General features: G+C 40.7%; 1 protein-coding gene across 3 annotated transcripts in view; it reads right to left on the reverse strand.

Annotated features, from left to right (window-relative positions):
* Positions 1-1,446: 1,446 nt before the first annotated feature.
* The window catches only part of LOC137969916 (protein NLRC3-like), a 28,397-nt gene continuing 17,497 nt past the window's right edge, over positions 1,447-12,346 (reverse strand). For 2 of the 3 annotated variants that reach the window (XM_068816322.1, XM_068816323.1), the window contains 6 exons: positions 11,074-12,325; positions 10,221-10,298; positions 9,941-10,051; positions 9,754-9,828; positions 9,338-9,418; positions 1,447-7,376 (listed from right to left, as the gene is read on the reverse strand). In XM_068816322.1, coding sequence (XP_068672423.1) covers positions 4,429-7,376; positions 9,338-9,418; positions 9,754-9,828; positions 9,941-10,051; positions 10,221-10,298; positions 11,074-12,259 — 4,479 coding nt within the window. In that variant the 5' untranslated portion in view covers positions 12,260-12,325 and the 3' untranslated portion in view covers positions 1,447-4,428. The remainder of the gene's footprint in view (positions 7,377-9,337; positions 9,419-9,753; positions 9,829-9,940; positions 10,052-10,220; positions 10,299-11,073; positions 12,326-12,346) is intronic. The other variant, XM_068816324.1, reaches the window with a different exon arrangement.

The following is a 12,346-nucleotide window of genomic DNA, read 5'->3' on the forward strand; positions in this document are numbered from 1 at the left end:
AGACTCCCACAGGAGCCCGATGACCAATTACAAGAAATTAAGCTGACGTCATAGGGTCACCAAACCGTAACTGACTTTGTTTTTTGACCTAATTCCCAGGAAGGGCTAGTCTAAAAATAAACCTACTTGCACGTTGCACGCTCCAGGATGGGCTCCTGACCACGTGAACAAAACATGCATCGTTTGTTTAACAAACATACAAAGTTTTATTAGTCAACTCGAAACAGTTGTCTGGGAAATCGTTTCGTTCGAAAAATAAAGCTTTACGGTTGAACGCCAATGGTAGTAAATGCTCGCTCGAATTCACAGCCCTCCACCGCCAGTTTTGTTCTCATAGCAATCCTTGCGCTCAAAACCGGTTTTGTTGCTACTGGGGTGCACTATCGCAGTTCAACCAGTGAAATTGAGTGTTAGATTGTTTCTACTAGGAAAGAAATGGCACTCAATACGGGAAGCAAACAGCGACCGTGTTCATAATCACAAATCATGGAAGCGAGGGTCTCAACCGCCGTGACCAGAGGGTTTTTTTCCCACACCACGACGGCTTCGTGGTTCGGTATCGCGGCTTTGCCGTTCAAAGAGATCACGCCAAAGTAAAAAAAAAACCCTCTGGTTCCCAGGGTACAACCTCGTTCCCAGTGTCTCTTTGTCGCCCCACGACAATGGAGACCCTGGGAACGAGGTTGCCCAGGGTAACGTTACGAGGTAGGAATGAGCTCTTTACAACCTCTAATTTCATTGGATCCCTTTAGGACGTAGCTCTATTGTTTTTAGGGTTAGGGTCCATCGTTGATTAGTCACGGTTTGTTTTGGTCCATTGTTTTCTGAGCCAATCCCGATGGCCGTTGTAATAGCTCCGCACTGACTCAATGTTACGGGAGAGCTCTGGAGATGTACCTTTTTCGAACATTTCTGATCTCCTCCCTGCCATGGGCTGAATTCACCACTTTCTCACTAGGGTTATGTCCTATTTTAAGATAGAACTTTAAAAAAAGCACCATACAAAGAGTCTTACTGCCAACCTCGTAAACCATGATCACCCGAAATATGTAAAATTATGCTATTTGCGGTTTAGGTGGTGATCGCATGACGAATTTCAGCCCTAGCTCTGAAAGCAATCCTCTTGAAATGAAAGTGGCGATTACATTGCGAAGGCTTCAGCTAGGGCTGTATTTCAGCCTGGAAAACGGGCTGAGAAGTCCGCAAAGTCCATGTAATTGAAATGGAATTTCAGCCCGGGCTGAAAAAGCAACGTGAACTTGCGCAGTGAGGCTGTTTTCATATTTGGCGCCCGGTTTCCTTACATTGGATTGGCTTTTTTCCTTGCAACACAACAACATTGCATAAATATTACAAATGTTCCGACGGTTTTCACCTTCATAGTAATCACCATTCACGTACAATATTTAATGCTCATCCTACATAGTCAGGGAAAGTTTCTCAAGATTCTATTTTCCGATCAATTTAATTCATAAACAAAATACAGTATTTACACCAAGTACATCTATCCTAAAGACGATTACATGCCATGATTCTTAAGTAATAAAACGGGTTTAAGTGTACTGTGCGATATAACCCTATAAGAACGCTATATCTTGTTTACAATTTTAAGCGTCAACTCAGTGAACTCTTTCGTTAATTGCCCCACCTTAAACGGGCCGGGTATGTGAACGTCAAAAATTGAAGGATGTTTGGCATACTTAAAACCACAGGTCGTCCAGGCCCTGTAAGTGCGATTTCGGAACAAATAATCTAGATATGCATAAAAATAAAATGGTTTCCAAACTTTGAACATGTCTTCTAGTAATCATTTCTAATGATTACGATTTCGGGGTTATTTGACATAGTACTGACACAGCTCTAGGGCTACTTGCAGGGCCTGGGGTAACTGTGCTAAAACTACCAAATACTACTTTACTCTGAAACGGAAGTTTGTAGATACAGGAGGAAATAGACTGAAACTTGGCTTGATGATTGTCTTGAGCAAAAACTATTATTTACCGACAGTACCTCCTCTTACAAAAATACAATTATTCCGTTACCCTTAAGCCGATGATACACGGTTCAACATCTTGCAACATTTGTTGCTCAGCAAATGTTGAACATTGTTGCACAAACGTGTTGAACGGAATAGAGCTGGTCTCTATTTTCGTTCAACATCGTTCAACAACATTCAACGTGTTGAATGGCATATTTCAACATTCAACGTGACACGACACACTGTTCAACATTTGTTGAACAAGAGCTGCAACATTTGTTGATCAACAAATGTTGAATCGTGTATCATCGGCTTTAGATCTTAGTGTTCTGAGGAAAAGTAGCCATTTCAAAGCGAAAAATGGCTAAACAATCGTGACACTGCCGCTTTCGTTGCGCCTAGGTTAGAACTTTAGTGCTTTAATTAAATACTTCTAAGACAGAAAATACTATACTAAGGGGTTCTACTAAATAGATAAATAAATAAGTAATCTTTCAAGAAAGGTTGTTTACATCGCAATACTCAAAATAAGCGAAAGGAACTGATCTTTACAGTGACACAGTAACCTACGAGTACTTCTAAACAGGTTCACAAAACGAGATAATTCAAAATTTCCATGAACAACATGAAAGCTTACTATGCAGATAACAGCAGACATTATGGTACTGAAATAATCGTATTGTGAGATTAAAGCCCACGCATCAAAACTTGAGACAAATAGATTACGAAATCATACACCTGTTAAAAGGCTCAACTTCTGCTGACATTTTTAAATCGAGGCTTAACCCACTTTTTTTTTTATTAGTAAGTCTTATTCTTAATTGTAAAATTACAGGCCTACTGTATCTTTTGCATATCAAATATCCAAAAGCAAGAGACGATAATGGGACAGAGAAGGAGACTTATGGCGTTTGCTGTAAATTATGTAAATGTCACTTAAGTTATTTATGGACACAGGAAGTCGGTTTCCACAGAAGTCCGCAAAGCTTAATTCAGACTTAAATTTGAAAAATCATTAGACAGTGCAGAGTTATGCTTATTGCAACAAAAGTGTGGTAAATGACCCAAAACATCCCACATTAAAGGCACGAGAGCCTTCGGACTTCCACCGCTAAAAACAACTCACTTTACTGAAATTTACATATCTCGAAGGCTAGACTAGGCGTTTCCCTCTATGTCCAATTATCCCCTCTTGCCATAAGCTAGAGGTTATACAAGAGAAATAACGCACAAACAGCGGTGACAAACACCAGATATAAACGCATCATTTGAAATTATCTTTTACTTGGCGTTTCGTATGCTTCTGCATACATCTTCAGAAGTGACGGTTAATACAAAATTGGAGCTTAAGGGCGCGTTCGATTGACCCAATTCCAAAATAAGAATATGATGTGATGATTAAAACGGTATGTTTGGCGCGTTTCGAAGCAGCAAGGATAATAAAAATATGTTTAAAATAGCATTTTAGCGGATGTTTGACAATTTTAATGTGAATCTCCGTAAAAACGAAGGATTTCTAACTTATATTCCATGTATTCTTATTCCGGAATACGGTCAATCGAACGCACCCCAAATATACAGGATCACTAACTAATTAACTATTAAGTAACAAAAACTAATAAAGACACAGCTTTTCGCTGCTGACATATTCATTTGAGGTCGGCTTTAAATCTTTGATCAACAGTCTCCCTTATTTTACAGTGAGTGTCGGATCGCTCTTTCGCTAAAATTTCAAAATGATCCCATTTTAAACTGTGACCAGTTGATGTGACATGGTCCGCAAGAGCCGACTTATGATGACCATTAATTAATGCTTGAAAATGCTCAGTTTCTCTGTCATGCAATCGTTTTTAGTTTTCTTATATAGAAATCATTGCAGTCCCAACAGGCAGCTCTATATACAATCTTAGCCATTTTCCCACGGTCTATCTTTGCAAGGAAAGAAAGATGTAATGCAACGAGTGCTTTGACAAATCACTCTAAGGTCAATGCACCGGAGAATTCATTTATACACGACATAATTTGTTTACTAACGATTTGCTTTGTAGCACTAAATAAGGTAAAACTAAGAAAATTAAATTTTCTATTTGGGAACTGTGGTGGTTGGGGTCAATGGTCTTTTTTTTGGTTGCTTTTGTAAGACAGCATTCATGTTATAATTAACAACACCTCTGGGGTAACCGTTTTGTGACAGCAACTTCTTAAGTTCATCCAAAGACGATTGTAACAAACGAGGCGACGAGCAAATGCAGAAGCAACGAAAAGTGAGAGTAAGGATCAGATTTACTTTGTACTTTCGAGGAGTGACCGAGTCCTATTTAGTGTGAAGACCAGTGAAAGTTTTCTTTCGATAAACTGACGTTGAAGAAGTATGATTATGATGTTTGATAAGTACATCAAGAAACGGGATCACACTATTTTCTTCAAACTCTATATGTCATCTCACATATTCATCCCATTAAGATACTCAGATATGCCACGGCGGAGTGTTCATTGATGACCTGAAAGAAGTAAGAAGCAGCCTCACCTCCAATACCATTGCCACTCAAGTCTAAATCGGTCAGGGTTGAGTTTGCTTTGAGTGTCTCGAAAGAGGAGGAAACACTGTCATCACTAAAACTGTTCGAAATCAAATTCAAACTAGTCAGGCTCGAGTTTTTTGTGAGGGCCGTTGATAGGATTGTAACACCATCGTCACCAATACTGTTCCAACGTAAGTCCAAATCAGTCAGAGAGGAGTTTGTTCCGAGTGCCTGGGAGAGGGAAGAAGCTCCCCTATCACCAATACTATTAACACTCAGATCCAAATTTATCAGGGTGGAGTTTGCTGTGAGGGCTCTGGAAAGGAAATCAGCACCCTCGTGACCAATATTGTTCCAACTCAAATTCAAACTACTCAGGGTCGAGTTTGTTGCGAGGGCATTGGAAACATAAGAAGCGCCCTTATCACAGATCTTGTTCCAACACAAACCCAACTTAGACAGGGTGGTGTTTGCTTCGAGGGCGTGGGGAAGGAGAGAAACACCCTCGTCACCAATGCTGTTGAAACTCAAATCCAAATCCGTCAATGTCGAGTTTGCTGCGAGAGCGGTGAAAAGGGAAGAAGCTCCCTTGTAGCCTATAAGGTTTACACTCAAATTAAGGCTACTCAGGGTGGAGTCGGCTATGAGGAGCTTGGAAATAGAAGCAGCACCTTCATCACCTATGCCGTTGAAGCTCAAATCCAAATGAGACAGGACGGTGGAATTTACGCCGAGAGCCTGAGAAACGAAAGCAGTACCCCCATCACCAATATCATTACCCCCAAAGTACAAATGAGTCAATGTGGAGTTTGCTGTAAGGGTATCAGAAAAGGAAGAGGCACCCTCAACACCAATGCTATGATTGAGATCCAAATACAAAATAGTCAGTGCGGAATTCATTTTGAGGGCCTCGGAAAGCTTAGTGATACCGTCAACACCTATACTGTTACAACGCAAATTCAACTTGGTCAGGGTGAAGTTTTCTTGGAGGGCGTTGGAAAGCAAAACCAGACCCGCATCACCGATATAATTCCCACACAAATTCAAGTCAGTCAGGGTCGAATTTCGTGATAGCGCCTCGGCAAGGAAATTCATGCCCTTATCACTAATGTCGTTCCAACACAAATTCAGCTCTTTCAGAGTGGAGTTTTCTTCAAGAGCAAGACAAAGCGTGATCGTGCGGGCATCACCAGAAGTCATGAAACTCAAATTCAATTCAGTCAGATGTAGAGTCTCACCCAAATGGTGAGCTAGTTGAAGGTGAAGATTGCCCTCGACTGTTTGGCATTCACTGGCAGCTATACAGTCGCAAACAAATATTAGAAATGCCGCAGCCTCGTCAGGAGATGTGCCGCCAAAAGAATTTACATATGCGGCCATACTATTTATCAGAGACACTACAGTATACTTGTTTTTCAAGGCTGTGATTCCGCTCATAAATAAAAACACTTCTTTAAGTTCAAGCCACTGTCTTTCTTCCGTAACTAGTGAGTGACAGTTAACTTTTCCGTCGAGAAGTAGAAAGGCAAGATAAAGCCCTGCAAAGAATTCTTGAAAACTCCGATGAAGAAATGTGTAGCGGACGCAGGGCTTCCTTCTACTGCTGCCACCATGGTCTGAGATAAATCCAAACTTGATTAACCGATTTCCCATGATAGCTTCTCCGGTGTCCTCAAAGTATGACTCGCCCTTACGGAGAGCTTTCAGCGCCATTCTTCCCAGGATAAACAGATCATTTTTATACACTGCAACAAGGTCTTCACTCTCGCTTGAAATGTTGTTCTTCACTTCATATCGTCTCAAAACACAAAGCACTATTTCCTTGAACAGTTGTGTTTTGTTTTGTGGTAAAGAACCGAGGTCCTCAAAAATAGCACACAGGAAAATTGTATGTAGAGGACTTCTCGTCAGTTCCCTTAAACTATCTTGTGGGTGGTCACAATCCTCTTCGGCATCATCATCATCATCATCCCCATCCCTATCGTCACCATCATCGTTCTCATTCTCCTCTTCCTCCGAGCAGGCATTCATCAAAGCTTCTGTGTTCACGTCCCAGTCGTCTTCCTCCTCCTCCTCCTGGTTGTCATCAACATTAGGAATACCATCAGACGTTTCCTCCTTTTCTGCGCCCTCATGCCAAATTGCTGTAATCAGCCCTTCAGCCAAATCTTCGCGGTGTTCAAAATACCTTCTAATAAAAGTCTTTGCGTCACTTTCCGTAAATCCCTTAATTTCCAACAGAGTGTCGGAATACGGCCTTACTTTCTTTCCAGCTTCATGACGAGATGTAAGAACAATGTGACAGCCAGAAAGCTGTTTTCTTTTAATTAGATTTAAGTACACTTCTACTTTTTGGGGGTCTGTTTCATCTAATCCATCAAGGACTAACAGAACTTTAGAGGGATTTTCTTTAAGAAACTTGACAAACATCTCTTTAACTTCTGTGTCAACATCTTTGGGCAGAATCTGATCGTCAATAGCCTCCCAGATGCTGGAGTTAATATCATGACACCTGAGAAGCAGAAGCACTTCAATTTTCGGGAAAGACTCGTCCCAGTCATGATCTTGGTTAGTTGCCCAGTCATATGCCAGCTTTTGACTGTAGGTCGTCTTTCCCATGCCGGGTTCACCTTCAATGAGGACAATCAGTGGATTATGGCAATCTTTATGTGGTGTAAAGATACCTGTCATGTTGGTGATTTCTTGCTTCACTGTGCCGCGCCTCTTTTGTTTTGTAACTATTTCTAGCCTGGTGAAAATGTCTTTCAGATGAAAGCTGACGTCTTCACACCAGGGAATTGGCAAAACCACGCCCTCACATTTTTGGTAAATTTGTCGTATCCTCTCAATGATAAAGCCACTTGGACACGAAGCACCTAGAAAAGAAAAATACACCAAAAAAGCATTTCAACGGCGGTTTAATAGTTTCAGATTTGCTTCGCCTAAATATATGTAATTTTTTATTTGACTGGCGTCTTGAAGTAAAACTCTGGGTTGCTTCTCCAGGGTTTTCGTTTGAGGCCGGAAGGCCTCACGTTTCGTGTGGTGGTTTCCCATTCCATATCCGGTACTTTGATGCCAATATTTGAGGGGTTTGTTTTCTTTTTTATTATTATAATTTTTAAATTTACTTTTAAAAGAGAATTTGAGTGAACTTCAGCCTTGCCTGGGAAACCGATTCTTGGGTTCCAGAAACACTAGAAACAGCGTTTCGGAGTGTTCTATTTTAAAAGATTTTTAAGGGGTCCCTAGTCCCCCCTAGGTAGCTCGCGCCTTCTGCCGTTCGCAAGGCGCCAAAAATGTCACGTCTGGTGCTTTCAGAAATATGTCCGCTACTTTACAAAACTGTCGAAAACCCTGCTTCCCCTTACCTCTGATAATCTCTCTACGGTTTTGTGACTAACGCATATATAAAGCCTTTCTACTTTAGGACTCGTTTGTAGTAGTTTAATTTTTAGTGTACCGTGCATACATAAAGATGACCACTGCAACTTTCAATTTACAAGGAAAGCACTTTGTGCAATCCTCGTAACCCCAGAGTGAGTAGGATTAATCCGTTGATCCTGGTGTCAAAATTGCATTCATTCTTCATTCGTTCACTGACTATGCAACGAGACTCAGTGCGAGCTGCATGCATGCGATTCTCACAAAACAGATGAAGGCAAAACACTAACCAAAAGGGACAGCACATAAGGATTGAAAGTGGACAAGTGTGCTCCATTCAAGAATTGTACATCAGATTCGTGTTCAGGCAAAATCAGATTTGCTTTTTTTTCTTCTTTCAGACTTCATTAAACAGGTAGGATGATACTTTATCGGTTGGGTCGGACTGCTCAGTGCTGTTTTCTGCATTTGTTTTCTTTGCTTTTTTTTGTCCAATCCGTAATATTTAGCAATCCCTCACTTTACCAAAACCCAATGGACGTCAAAACAAATCTGCGTTTAAGTTGGAAACTACATTAGTTACCTTATTATAGGAAATTAACAACGCACTTTATTACGTTAATTTAATGCATCTTAATTAATGTCGATGTAAATTTAATGCACGCTATTTTACAACATTGTTATTTTAAAGCACCTTTATTTCATTACAAAACTTTATTAGTTCCTCAGTAGATCCATTTGATCAATCCTAAAAGCTAACTACTGTAAATGCTTCTTTTTCTCCATGAGACATATGTATGTTGAGATTTTTTAAGTGCAGCAAATTCGTGTTACTGCAACAAACTGAGGCTTTGAAAGATCTTTTGAATTGAGTTAGTTAGTTCTAGTTAGGCTTCAAAACAAAAACTTAGATACATCCGTGGACTTGTCTTGGAAGGTTTTATTAACGAAAGCCAAAACGCAGATCGGCGTTCAGAAATGTAAAGTGCGAGTTCGCAGAATTATGACAATCGCAGTAAGTAAAGCAAGATGCTTATCGAAAAATTCGCGTTAATTTAATGCATGTAAACCTAACTTTTGAAAAAATCGCGTTAATTTAGTTTAACATAAATTTTCTTCGCGTTGTCAACGTGCAATGTTAATTTCCTACAATAAGGTACCCCTCTCTATTCAATGATCAAATTGCCTATTTCGTGCCTGGGGCCCGTTTCTCGAAACTCCCGAAAACTTTTCGGGCCCGAAAATCCATTTGTGAAAATGCCAGCTGCTTGCTTTGGAAAGCCGATCTTTTAACATGTTTTCAAGCTAACTCAAAGAAACACGTCTGTGAAGTTTGACGACTTAAATCCTTTCCGTTCTTGAAATAAAAAGGGAATTGTGACACCCGAAAATGGCCCGAAAAGTTTCGGGACTTTCGAGAAACGGGCTCCAGGTCTTTCGTTATAAAAGGTACCTTGCGTCCCCACAGAACACTGGGAAGATGGACAGCTTTCTCGTGTATCTCGAGTTGTGCTTTGATCACTGGAAGAAGCACCTGGTTAAATAAAATAACAAACTTCATTTGACTCTCCCATAATGCAAGCAATAAACATGATGTAATGACTGCCTGTCTAAACATATAATAGGTTCCCATGTTTGTATAAACGTAACCTTCCCATGTTTGTGTTTGTTTGGCAACGTTTTTACGGATATTCCCCTAAAGAGATGTTTCGTATACGGTTTGATATAAGGTAGATAGCGCACTTACGCCCAACACACTGCCAGCTAAAGTTAGCTTTATTTCAAGAAACGTCTATGCAAGGAAAAGTCGGATAGCAGTCCGAATTTTTGATCAGGCAATTTTGGAAATTGTACTGCTGAAGACTGTACCTTCATGGTGCACAGACTTTTTGTCTTCCAATTTTCCTTCTGTTTGCGATAGGCCATGATGTTTAAAAGAGCTACCTGTAAAAAATATAAAATGAATAAATAAGATACCTATGTTAAACCTTGGGCAATAAACGAAACAAATGTTAAAATCATGACATACCACTACATAACGCTGAGTTAGGTGTACCTGCACTACTGACAGTAGCTTCATCGCCTTCAGTCTGCTCACTAGCCTGTTTGACAGCTGAAAATACTCCTAGTTTTGGTCTGGTTGGGCGTTCATTTTCGAGGGTGTCGTCTATAGACGTAGACATAAATTTAGTTCGTGCACATGGTGGTCCCTACCGCACACCCCTAATGGGTCACTGGTACCACAGCACTCACATGGATAGCCTGTAATAGTTGTTTTAGACACACCTTTTAACCTAGCAAGCGATTTACAGTAATTAGCCGCCAGTAAGTTGTACCTGTTAGGTCCCAACTGCATTTTCGCTTCATTCTCCTTTGTACTTGGGCTGGGATCTGCTGATGCTCGAGAGAAACACCTATTTGAAATAGAATGTGGTGGTGAACGCCAGTGAATAGTACACTCTCATGTATCACTGGCTAAATTAAACGAACATGAATGGTGCTTATGTATTTCTATACAGTCCTGTTTGGGTTCAGTCTGAGTAAGATTTGATTAACGAGATTCTTAGTTCCCCATCATGTTGTAAGTTGGTGAAAAAAGTAACTTTTTTTTCCGTTGATATCTGCATTGCTGATGATAATAATAATAATAATAAATTTTGGATAGTGCTAAAACTATAGAGGAATATTCAAAAGCGCTTAACATTAAGTTAAAAATCCCTTAAAAGCTAATAATAAAAAGAATATGTTATGCTATAGTAAAGTATAAAAAATGAGATTCTAAAATTCCAAAGTAATTTAACATAAGCATCAGAACTGTTCCAACAAATTAAAAGCTTTTTAAAAAAGAAATGTTTTAAGTTGCTTTTTGAAAATGTGGAGACTGCTACTTGTTCTTATAGTTAAATAATGGCAACAAGTTCCATAAAACATGTGCAGCATGACTTGTAGATAAAAAGGAGCAATTTAAACTGAACTCTGAACGACACTGGAAGCCAATGTAAGTCGATAAGGGCGGACAAGACTTGACCAAAGTTCACAATCTGAAAAATCACTCTAGCCGCGGCAGATGACAGTTAAGCAATGTTCATGCAGCAGCAACTGCACACATAACGTGATAAGCACCACACAAACATTCATTTGACTTCTACACTGATTAGCATTCAAATCATCAATAAGGTTAATTCATACCAGAAACTAGGGCATGCATCTTCTCCAAAAGATCTTTGCTCTGTTTGGTCCAGCTGTATTTCTTTCTGTAGGAGTCGCGTAAACCCATAGCCTCGTCAAGACGCGTACGCCTCTCTTTGTTCCAGATGGCCCTGATGGCTGCTTCCCATGCATCGGCATCTTCTGAGTTAATGACAAACGAGGAGCCGAATGGCACATTGCTCAGAGCTTCTCCAAGCCCCGAGTTCTTGCTGACCAGCACAGGTAAACCAGCTGATAAGGCCTCCAGAACTGGCAAACCAAAGTCTTCTGTTCTGGAGGGCATGAGTGCAAGATCTACCTCACAGAATAATTTCTTTAAAGCTTCTCGGCTTTTGGTGTAGCCTCTCACACTTAACCGGTTTGAAGGGATACCGAGTTCAAGAAATCGGTTGGCGATCTCCTCATGTGTTCCATCGGGAGCTCCGACAAAAACAAGATGTGTGTCGGGCAATTCAGCAATGGATTTTGCTACAATGTCAAATCCCGGCTTTAATTTAAAATGTCTGGCATTCCCACGACCGAACACCAAGACGCTGCGGCGTTTTCGTTCGTCAGGAGCTTGCTGAACACTTGCAAACTCATCAAAAACGCTTGGGGTAAGTTCGAAAACGTCTTGTTTTCGGTACGAGCGAAGATATGTGCGAAAGGCCTCAGTCAACTTAGGCCCAATTCCTACAACAAAATCAGCCATCTCGCACAGCTCCACTTCAACTTTGCGCTTTTCCTCGCTCTTCGAGATTGGATTCTCATCAGATTCAAACATTCCCAATTCCTCTGGGTCGGTGTCCACCACTTGAACCCACTTGCATGTGTGGGATTTCCGAATGATTTGCGCCTGGTGACCGAGTTTCGCCCCACGACCAACGATTATGTCTATCTGCAGATCTTCTGGAGGAAAACTGAGCCATTCCAGTTCTTCATAACCAGGCCGTCGTGTTGCCTCAAGAATTTTGACATTAGATCTCAGCGCTTCTTTTATCTCCTCCTCACGGCATTTTGGTAAAAAGACAGTGATTCGCGCATGAGAAAATTTTGCTAATTGAATGGCAAGCTCTCTGAGTCCGCCTTCGCTTGATCCCCACTCAGAAGCCAAAATGGTTATTTTAATTTTGCCGTCACCAGAAGCTTGCTCGTGTTCTTGAGACAGACATGAAGTCGATGCCATGGTTAAACACGTTCTGTCGGCCGCTTCAGTGTACAGGAGGGATCTTAAGCCATAGCGTTCGGAATCCTTGAGACAAAAAAAAATACA

This window comes from Montipora foliosa, chromosome 9 (genome assembly GCF_036669935.1).
Source record: "Montipora foliosa isolate CH-2021 chromosome 9, ASM3666993v2, whole genome shotgun sequence".
Lineage (NCBI taxonomy): Eukaryota > Metazoa > Cnidaria > Anthozoa > Scleractinia > Acroporidae > Montipora > Montipora foliosa.